Source organism: Vanessa tameamea, chromosome 29, assembly GCF_037043105.1.
Source record: "Vanessa tameamea isolate UH-Manoa-2023 chromosome 29, ilVanTame1 primary haplotype, whole genome shotgun sequence".
NCBI classification, from domain to species: Eukaryota; Metazoa; Arthropoda; class Insecta; order Lepidoptera; family Nymphalidae; genus Vanessa; species Vanessa tameamea.
Genome location: NC_087337.1, coordinates 3,379,185 through 3,390,756, shown reverse-complemented (window position 1 = coordinate 3,390,756; position 11,572 = coordinate 3,379,185). Strand labels below are relative to the sequence as shown.

Genomic DNA, 11,572 nt, shown 5'->3' with positions numbered 1-11,572 from the left:
AAACACCTGAATCACAATCCTTTCCATAAGCACCGACACTGATATAAATAAAGTTGTAGTCACTATCGGCGACTGCCATTAATACAATCGAGAAGTAATGTTTGTAGTTCAAAAACATCGATCCACTTTTATTTGGTTTTATTACTCTGATGTGCTTTCCATCTACAGCACCGACACAATAAAGGAAATTAGCAGACACTTCAAATTTATTTGCTATTTCTAGCCAATCGTTTATACATGGCATTTTCATATATTTTAGATAAAGTTCAGACCATATTAGAGAACACACTTCTCGTATGATTACGCTTAAAGTTGATTTTCCCATTCTAAAACGATATTCAAGATCGGCTAATGAAGTTCCGGTTGCTAAATACCTGCAATTGAAAAAAACATTACAATAATAAAATGGATTATTAATATTAATTATTTCAGGTAAACTAATATCTCAGAAATGGAAGAATATAAGGGATGCGTGGACGAAATGCGACAACAAGATACGTGAATCGAAATCAGGATCAGGTGCAAAACCAGTACATAAATATCAATATTATGATAATTTACATTTTTTGAAAAAAATTACCCCACAGCCAACCCAATCTGGATCAAACATGCCGGAAAAAAACAAATCTGAAGTTACTAATGTCAACAAAAGAAAGAAAAACGAAGAATTAAATCCTGTAGATAAGAAAATGATTAAGTTTATGGAAACGTTAGAAAAAGATGACGATAGTAGAATGATGTCTTTTTTTAAAGGTATAGCTCCTACCGTGGAACGCTTCAAAGACGAAGATATTGTTGAATTCCAGTACCAAGTATTGAATATTATAAGAAATATCCAATATAAAAATAGTTATAGCGCTCCACATCATTCACGCACAGCAGGCGCAATGGACACCCCGGCACACTACGGTTACAATACTACTGCTGGACCCAGTACGAGAGTTCAATCACAGGCTTCGAATTATAGCATTGAAAACAATTCATTACAAAGCATTCCAAGTCCATCTACTTCAAGCTTGATTGATTTTGATTTTTCTACATTACATCAGAATAATTAAATATATATTATATTTATTTTATTTACCTCAATGTAACAACCAATCTCTCCTTAGCAGATATACTTGCTCGCATATTTGTATTTGTGTGTTGCAGTTTATTCTTTAATAAATCTAATAATTTATCAAATGTCTTGTAATTCATTCGAAAATAATCACAAAACTTGGCCTCGTCTTTTCGGAGATCTTCGTAAAGTGTATGAAATTCACCAAATTGCTCCCGTGCCGACAGCATAGGATGAACCCACAACTTTCTAACTCGACGTTCTTTTTGCCATTTTCTATACATATAGTAGGCAAGCACAAATTTCTTTTTTTTCATTATATAAGACATGTTTGCGTCACGTGCGATCTCGCGGCGTGCACGTTCGGACGCGGCCGGTAATGGAATGAATCAAACAGCAGGGAAGGAGGCGAACGCGCGCGGTGGCGGCGCGGGAGCGGCGCGGTGGCGGGCTTCGCGCGACTCGTATCTACAGAGTAATTGCGCGGCGTCGGCGTGGCGACGGCGCGGTGACGGCATCGTGTGCAGGAACGCTAACGAGCATCGAGGTCGGTATAATGCGCCAATAGTAGATGAAGTAGCTGTTCTTTTAATAGATGAAGATAAAGGTTCCCGAGATATTGTGTTGAATAATAGAGAAGGCCGACTTCAACGAGTTTCTGAAACTCATAGATCGTACGACCCACTTCAATATCCTTTACTGTTCCCCTTTGGAAGTAACGGATACTGTATAAATATTCCACAGCAGAATACTGCTGCTAGATCTAAAACAATATCGTGTATGCAGTTTTATGCATTTAGACTCATGGTAAGAATAAATGACTTTAACAGCTTACATTACTTCAAAGGATTATTCAACCAATATTGTGTCGATATGGCGGAAAAAATGATTTCTGAGAGACTGGATTTCATCAAAAGAAATAAAAAAAAATTAAGAGCAGAAGAGTATATTCATTTCAGAGATGCCGTGGCTAATGACGGCAATACAGACGCTTCTAATATTGGCCAGCACGTTATATTGCCATCGTCATTTACAGGATCCCCCCGATACATGAATGAAAAAAGTCAAGATGCCATGACCTATGTTAGGAAGTTTGGAAGACCAGACCTCTTTATTACCTTCACATGTAACTCCGAATGGGCAGAAATAAAAAATGAGCTATTACCTGATCAATATTCTTACCACAGACATGATTTGGTTTCTAGAGTATTTCATTTAAAATTTAATAAAATGATAGACCTATTAACGAGGAAAAATATCTTTGGACCATCTAAAGCTTTCGTTTACAGCGTATAATGGCAAAAAAGAGGTTTACCTCACGCCCACATTTTATTATGGCTGGCTAACAAAGTACAACCAGATTCTATAGATGCAATAATATCGGCTGAAATACCTGACAAACAACAAGATCCAATTCTTCATAATATTGTCATAAGAACTATGATACATGGTCCTAGCGGATTTTACAATCTTGATTCACCATGTATGAAAGAAAACATTTGTTCGAAAAAGTTCCCTAGGCATTTTATTTCAGAAACACAAACCGGCAAAGACGGATACCCAACCTACAGGCGCAGGTCTCCAGATAATGGTGGAAACACAGCGATCATTACTGTCAAAAGTACAGAAATCAACGTGGATAATAGGTGGGTTGTTCCCTATAATCCAGTACTATCAAGAATTTTTAATGCACACATTAACGTAGAGTTTTGTCAATCGGTCAAAGCTATTAAGTACAGGGTGAACCAAAAGTCCGGTAACATTTGAATCGAGCGCTGCTTCCAATTGCGGGGGATAGGGGGGAGCGGGGCGTGACTAAGCGCGAGAGCGGCTAGTTGGAATTCAGTGCAATGGCGTCGTTCAGCGGAGCACAACGCGCGTTTTGCGTACGCGAGTACTATCGCAACAACGATTCTGCGACTGAAGCGCAACGAAAATTTTGTACACAGTACAACATACGAAATAAAAATCAAGCTCCATCAACTCGTGCAATTAAAAATTGGGTACAGAAGTTTGAGAAGACGGGTTCAACATTAAATCAACCACGATCCGGCCGACCTAAGACGTCGAGAGAGCCCGCAAACATAGAGCGCGTACGAGCATCTGTTAAAGAACAACCTGGCCTGTCTACTCGAAAGCGGTCTAGTGTTTTAAATGTGTCTAGGACATCTTTAAATCGTATTCTTCACAAGGATTTACATTTACACCCGTATAAAATTGAAATTGTACAACAATTAAGGCCAAATGACTATACTCAGAGACGCGAGGAAATTCAGAACATTTCTCCAAACACTTGTCGGGCGGTGATGGAAAATTTCCGCTCTAGATTACAGGAGTGCCAAACTAAACAAGGGACACATTTGGACGACGTTATTTTTAAAAAATAAAACCCTGATTTTTGTACTTTTAGAATAAATAAACATATTTTCTCTCATATCTCTTTTGTATTTTGTATAACCATTCGAAATGTTACCGGACTTTTGGTCCACCCTGTACATCTGTAAGTATATTCATAAAGGTTCTGATCAAGCCACATTTTCGTTACAAAATAATAACAATGAGGTAGAAAAATATCTAAACGGTCGCTATTTAAGTTCTTCAGAAGCGCTCTGGAGAATTTTTCAATTTCCTATTCATGAACGTTTTCCAGCGGTAGTTCATTTAGCAGTACATTTGGAAAATGGACAAAGAGTTTATTTTCATAACAATGAAAATCTTCAAGATCGCGTCAACAACCCATCACCAACGACACTTACAGCGTTCTTTGATCTTTGCAAAAGAGATGATTGTGCAAAAACTCTTTTATATCACGAAGTACCCCAGTATTACGTTTGGGAAAGAAATTCCTTTTCTAGAAGAAAACGTGGTCAAGACGTTGAAAGATATCCCGGTGTAAAAAAAGATACAACTTTAGACCGCGTCTATAACATTCATCCAACACAAACTGAATGTTACTATTTAAGAATGTTACTGCAATATGTTCGCGGCCCAATGTCGTTTGAACATCTAAGGACCGTTAATGGTGTTATTTTCCAAACTTATCAATGCGCTTGCAAGGAATTAGGCTTATTGGAGGGAGATGAACATTGGCAAAATACCATGTCAGATGCTGTCATGTCCGAACCAGCCTCAAAATTAAGAGAATTATTTACTATCATCCTTATATTTTGCCAGCCATCTTACCCCTTAGAGTTATGGAATAAATTTCGCAATGATTTATGTGAAGATATAGTAAACAGAATGCGTAATGAAAATCAGGATATAACATTAGCCTATACTGATAACGTATACAATGATGGACTTATCTTAATTGAAGATAAAATTCATGAAATTTCAGATAAATCATTGACTGATTTTGGGCTTCCTGCATCAAAAAGGAATAATTCACATAATAATTTAGATCCTTTAGAAGTAGTACTACGGAAGCCGTATGATGTAAATGAATTAAATGAGTATATTACTGAAAATGAACCAAAATTAGTTAATGACCAGGTGACGGCGTACAATCGTGTTATGTGCAGTATTCGTTTTAACGAATGAAAAATATTATTTTTAGATGCTCCAGGTGGAACTGGAAAGACTTTTATTACTAATCTCATATTAGCAAAAGTAAGGTCTCAGGGAAAAATAGCCTTGGCAGTTGCGTCGTCAGGAATTGCGGCAACTTTATTAGCAGGTGGACGCACGGCTCATTCCACTTTTAAACTGCCTCTAACTGTTTCTTTACAAAAAGATAGCGTGTGCTCTATTCGCAAAAATGGCCCTCTGGGTAAAGTTTTACAAGACGTTTCTTTAATTATCTGGGACGAATGTACCATGATCCATAGAGCTCATGTAGAGGCTCTAGATAGAACTCTCAGAGATATTAGAAGTTGTGATAAAATTATGGGTGGGATTACCGTTATATTTTCTGGGGATTTTCGACAAACTTTACCGGTAATTTTAAGAGGAACTAGAGCAGACATTGTAAGGTCTTGCCTTAAAAGTTCACCGTTATGGAAATTTGTCCATACCTTAAAACTATCTACGAATATGAGAGCACATTTGGAGGGAGGAAGTACAAATTTTCCTTCAAAGTTACTTTTAATAGAAGATGGAAAAGTACATCATTCTGAAAATAAAATTGAAATTGATTGCGATTTAGGAGAAAAAGTGACTAGCATAGAGGATTTAATATCAAAAGTTTACCCTAATATCGTCGAAATAGAAAATAAAGATTACCAATGGATGTGTCAAAGGCCAATATTGGCGGCGAGAAATAGTAGCGTTGACGAAATTAACGACCTAATTTTAACCAAACTTCCAGGCGATATAACTACGTACACATCTATTGATAAAGTAATGGATCAAGAAGATGCTGTCCATTACCCACAAGAGTTTCTCAATTATTTAAACCCGAGCGGCCTTCCACCACATTCCCTGAAGTTAAAAATAGGTGCTGCGATAATTTTACTCAGAAATCTTAAACCACCAAATTTATGTAACGGGACCCGCCTTCAAGTAAAAGTCCGGCAGTTGGTCAAGTGCTTATACCTCGCATCCCAATGATTCCAAATGATTTACCTTTTAATTTTAAAAGAAGTCAATTTCCCGTTAAGTTATCTTTTGCCGTAACCATTAATAAATCACAGGGCCAAACATTTAAACACGTAGGAATCGATTTACGTCAAGACTGCTTTTCACACGGCCAACTATATGTCGCGTTGTCAAGATCGGGTTGCGGGCAAAATCAGTATGTTCTTCTACCACAAGAAAATAAAACTAAAAATATAATCTACGCTGAAGTACTGTAAAACATATTATTAAATCTTATTTACGATTATAATAACAAAAACCAACGTGAGCAATCAAACGATAATCATGATAGTGTTTCCGACAACTACGTGAACGAAGTCGCGGGCACAGCTAGTTATCAATAAAACTTTCAAATTTATTGAATTTCAGCATTATTTTCATTGCATTATTTTTAATGCACGGACGTGACAGCTAGAATACCGTGCATTACAAATAATGCACAGACGTAGTAGCAAGAACATTATGGATTACATAAAATGCACGGACGTTACGAATTTAAATTGTTGTTATATCCATAGACAATAAATACATTTTTATGAACTTATTATTGCTTTTCGTTCATATCATTGTCAATGTCATTCAAAATTTTCATTGTTATATGTCATAAATGTCAGTTTTACCGCTAAAACGTATCTTTTCGTTAGTAAACATCATTCGAATTTTTCGTTGGTTCTTGTTATTGTTTTGAAGTGAAAATGCCTCTAAAACATCTATCTGATGAACAAATGCGACGTATTTTGGAAGATAGTGATGGCGAAGACGAATTCTCGCGCCAACTAGAAGATTTGGACGCACACGATGAAGACGATTTAGAATCAGGTACATACGTATATAATGCACAAGATATTCCTATGCTTTCGGTGGAGGAGGATCTGATTAGTATTCAACAATTTATTGATATTACTAATACATAGAATGTAAACGCCGCTATTGCACAATCGGGTAACATAACCGCTTCTGCTTCTGATAATGACGAGCTTGAATGCCACCCTGCTAGGTCTCTTTCTCAGCCAAATGAAGTAAATGCTGGTAGTTCTGGTTTGCCTGCTGATGCTTTACAAATGTCTGCTGCTGATGATTTGCATATGTCTCCTGCTGATTCCATTTTTTCTACTACACACATCCCCCAACTTAGTACTGAATGGCAGAGTGAGATAAGGAGTTTGCCACGGCAAGTTTTTACTGGTTATGATGAAGGCAAACGCCAGGAACGGTTATTTTCTGATCAATCTGACTTATGGACGATTTTCACCCACATTTTCTATGAAGACATAATTGAATTTATGGTAGTCGAAACCAATAGATATGCTTTGCAAACCACAGTGAATGATTTGAGGCCCAACAGTCGTCTAAGGAGATGGAAACCAATAACAGGAGATGAAATGAGAAAGTTTTTAGGTGTTTATTTACTGACGGGAGTCATCAATTTTCCAATGCTCGAAAACTACTGGAAAAAGGACAAATTATACTATCATCCACTTCTTCACGAGATAAATATGTCCTACAATAAATTCACGCTGATATTAAAATGCTGGCATTATGTAGATAACGAAGCCCCACGTAATGAAGGCGACCGTTTATATAAAATACAGCCACTCATCGACAAACTAACAAAAAACTGGCGAAAAATATTTACCCCCGGAAAACGTATAGTAGTCGACGAGTCGATGGTTGGTTTTAGGGGAAGAATTAGTTTTCGAACTTACAACCCACAGAAATCTCATAAGTACGGCATAAAAATTTATAAATTATGTACTGATAGTGGTTATACCTGGAGTTACCGCGTTTATTCTGGTCAAGAGGACCAAATAACTGGATTAGATAAACCGGGGTCAGTTGTTGTTAGTTTGTGCACAGATTTGCTTAAAGAAGGAAAACTCATGATAACGGACAATTACTACACTAGCATACCTTTAGCAAGGTACCTAAAAGAACAAGGTACTGATTTGTGTGGAACAATACGCAAAAACCGTCGAGAACTGCCCCAAGAAGTGGTTCAGCAACGTTTAGAAAAAGGTCAAATTTCTGTGCAGCAGAACAACTTTGCGACCATCCTAAAATGGCATGATAAACGGGATGTGCTTATGTTGTCGACGTGTCACAACCACGAAATGCAAATGTCAACTGGTTTTCGAAGAGTTTTGAAGCCTACTATGGTGCTGACCTACAATGAAGGGAAGAAAGGCATAGACTTGGCTGATCAACTAGCAAGTTACAATTCACCGGCGAGGAAAACCTCTGTTTGGTATAAGAAAATTGCTGCGGACCTTGTTTCTATAAGTGTAGTGAATGCCATTCTGATTTATAACGAGTTACATCCACAGTCAAAATTGAAGGTTCTGGATGGTCATCAAATCATTATAAAGAAATTACTTAAGGTTGAAACTGAGAACTGTTCAAGTTCCAGTTCTGCGAGTTCTTTGCGTCCTACAAGTCACAAGTTAACGAAAATACCCAAGAAAGCTAATGGAAAAATTTGGCAAAAACGTTGTGCCAGTTGCTACAAAAAGCTGAAAGAATCGGGATTCACAGCTACTGATGCAAGGAAGAAGACTTTACAAGTTACAACTGAGTGCATTTCATGTAAAAAACCATTTTGCTTACAATGTTTTAACGAATCTCACTAATTGCCAGTGGACTTTATTCAAATAATAATGCTTTTCAATAAACCAGTTCATGCTACCAACCAACAATAAAAAATTGGCGGGACATTGGTGTTTTATTATTCCCAATTCACTGCTCATACGTCTGCAAAATATTATAGACGTAGCTCTCACGTCCAGTCTACAGCTAAAAATGCATTATATATAATGCACGGACAGGCAACGTGTTAATCTTTATACGCCATTAGTTACCAATAAAACAGATAGTTTGCAAAAATCGCAAAAAAAGTGACAAATTAATTCGAAATATGAAATCGACCCAAGAACGCCCTAGAAGAACAACAAAATAAAACCACAGAAAAAGTTAAGAAGACAAATAAAAACATGGATAAGAAAAAGAAAAAGGGTGTCTGTAAAAAAAATACTCCAGTCAAGTGATGAAAGTGACAATGATGATTATTCCTGTCTGATTTGTTGTGAAGACTATGCTGAAAGTTTACCAGGAGAAACTTGGATCCAGTGTCAAGCTTGCAGGGAATGGGCTCATACAAAATGTGTTCCTGATGCTGGTCTTACTTTCGTTTGTGTCAATCGCAATAGTGACAACGACGATTAAGTTGCTAAGATCTTATTTATATATATTTTTAAAAATTCAAGTCTAATTTTAAATAGAAAGACTGAATTTAACCCTATAGTCAGTCTTAAGATTCGTTGATGTATTGTTTATTCTATTTTCAGTTAATTACGTAAAGAAAATTACTTTAAGTTTTGTTGTTCTGGCACTAAGACAATTACCATTAAGTTCCAAAGATTAATTATTATTTTTAAGATATAAGCTAAGTATATGAGTAATAATATAAAAAAATAAGTCTGATTTTAAACAGAAAGACTGAATCTAATAGTGAAGTTATTCCTAAGATACGTTATTGTTTTGTTGATTCTACTTTTGGTTAATTATTCAAAAAAAATATATTATAAGTTTTGTTTTCTCTGTCACTAAAAAACTATAAATAAAGAACTGATTGTTAAACACTTATTTTATTTCATCACTAGTCAACATTGAACCTATGGTTTCATTATACTTTCTTAGTACTCAACTTGCCCCATACCTTTGCTCAACTTACCCCACCTATGGGGTACATTGAGCGTACTTGACTTTCTGCATTAAAACAGCTGTAGCTCTTAACTTTTATTTATTACAAAAAAAATACTATTGACACTTTTGTTAAGCGATAAACAACAAATCCATCAAGCCGCATAACAATTTATTGAGACTTATCATTGAGGAGTTACATCCGTTTAAGTAAAAATTTGCTCAACTAGCCCCGCCCTACCCTACATATTATGACCACGATTTTTCGGCCTGGTTGAGATCACACCCAGGGCTTGTGGTAACTGTATTTCAGATAAGTGAAATATTTGGAAATGCATATATTCAGGCAGCTACAATGTCGACAGCAATCAACGCATTCAAAAAGTGTGGCATATGGCCGTTTAATGAAAATAATTTTACGGATGCCGATTTCATATCTGCTGCAACTACTGATATACAAAATATTGAAAACTCGTCGAGTGTAGAGCAACAGAGAGTTACAGAAGCCGAAGGGCCTCAATATGAGGTACTTCCATCTGTGCCTTCAACCACAGTAGTCACGACTGTATCTTCAACGGCCACAACATCCTGGATCCCTGGAGCAGTTACAACAAGACCTGACGTTACAACAAGACCTGAAGTTACAACAGAATCATGCACTCCAGTTAGAAGAGATTTTATCACCGAATGTACACAGCAAGTCACATCTGATGTGACTAAAAAACCTGCTCCCGAACCTGAATGTTCTTTTGCTTCTAAATCTCTCATCCGTGCGGTGTGCCGCGATCTTAGATCTATCTTTGAAAATGCATCCCCTGGTGATATTTTGCCAATCCATTTGGTCCAACAAACTGAAAAGAGGAAGCAATACCGGAGAGGAAAAACAGCCGTCATTACTTCAACACCTTATAAAAATGAGGTGGAGAATTTGAAAAAACTGAGGAAAGTATCCAATCCTAATGATTCTCGGCTCAAAAAAAATGCTAAGAAGAAACAAAAGACTACAGTTGCAGCCAAGACGAAAAATGAGATGATAAAAATACAATTTGTCTCTATTGTAATGATGAAAATCATAGTTTTCTGAAATCATCCGAAGGTTGGGTAGGCTGCCAGCTTTGTGGACGTTGGGCTCACAATGGTTGTGCCGGTGTGGATGATGAAAACACCGAAGAAATACATATTTGTATTTATTGTGATAATAATTAGCTTACCCCATCTTGCCCATTTTCATTACCCCATCTTACCCCATGGTAAGGGGCAAGATGGGTTTTCGAAAGTTCCTATTAAATCATTTATTTTAAAAAAATGCTATAAGTTCATCTCCCAAAGACTATGCCAAATTGTAGTTAGATTAACAAGGCATTGTGCCATAAATAAATAAGCATAATAAACGCAATGATTATACTGTATTTTTGGTATTTTCCTTAGATACCCCATCATGACCCCCCCCCTTCCCCTAGGTAGAATTTCGGTGAAAACCGAAACATTAACATGTAGTTATGTTTATTTAAGTAATAGATTTTTTATTTTAGGGTCGACAAATGATTACAATTGTTCATTATTATCACAGAAGAATATGAATTCACTGAACGCCATCGAGACCAAATTGTGATGTATCATTAAAGCGCACTTAACAAAATTGTGCTTTTTATTGACATACGGACTTACCAACTCTTTTTTTATAGACTTTGATCTTAAAGGTTACCTGATTAATTATTCAACAAGACCTGGTCTGCAACATCTGTAACTTACCTGACACAAGATTTTGTGATTATTATGGAAGAACCTAGGCCGTCTCATTACAAAAAACTAAATAAACCTTGGTTTAAACCTGGACTATCTAGTCCAGGTTTATCTGAAAAACCATGGTCTAAATTCATTCGTATTACAAAACTTAGTAAAACCATAGATTTCTTAGTACTGCCATTTGAACCATTCTTTAAATATCCACCACAGATTAATTCATATATCGTTCGTTCATTTTGATATCATTCTATAATAACGTTCCGTATGCTTAGAAAATAAAACGATTCAATGTTTTGCTAATGATTAAATTACGTTTACGAGTGATGAAAGTAATTGAAACTGTTATTTTGTATAGATGTATATATAATTTATTACGTCGCTTGTAGTTTTATGTTTTAGCACATTACTTAATGTATCTTAACTTATAATATACGTGTAACGAAACGCAAGCCTCGTTCGTAAGAAGTTTCGCGCGTAATTTGAAACTGGAGCAAC

General features: G+C 36.3%; 1 protein-coding gene across 1 annotated transcript; it reads left to right on the top strand.

Moving 5' to 3' along the window:
* The first annotated feature begins 6,330 nt into the window (after positions 1-6,330).
* LOC113404407 (piggyBac transposable element-derived protein 4-like) lies at positions 6,331-8,262 on the top strand. The gene is made up of 2 exons (XM_026645286.2): positions 6,331-6,462; positions 6,550-8,262. Exons 1-2 carry the CDS (start codon positions 6,331-6,333, stop codon positions 8,260-8,262), a joined length of 1,845 nt encoding a protein of 614 aa, XP_026501071.2.
* The last annotated feature ends 3,310 nt before the right edge of the window (positions 8,263-11,572 follow it).

Excerpts from the sequence above, each read along its gene's own strand:
- LOC113404407 (XM_026645286.2), top strand. The coding sequence starts at position 6,331 with ATGCCTCTAAAACATCTATCTGATGAACAAATGCGACGTATTTTGGAA. Across the intron at positions 6,463-6,549 it reads ATTTAGAATCAGGTACATAC|AATGTAAACGCCGCTATTGC; the intron begins GTATATAATGCA and ends ACTAATACATAG.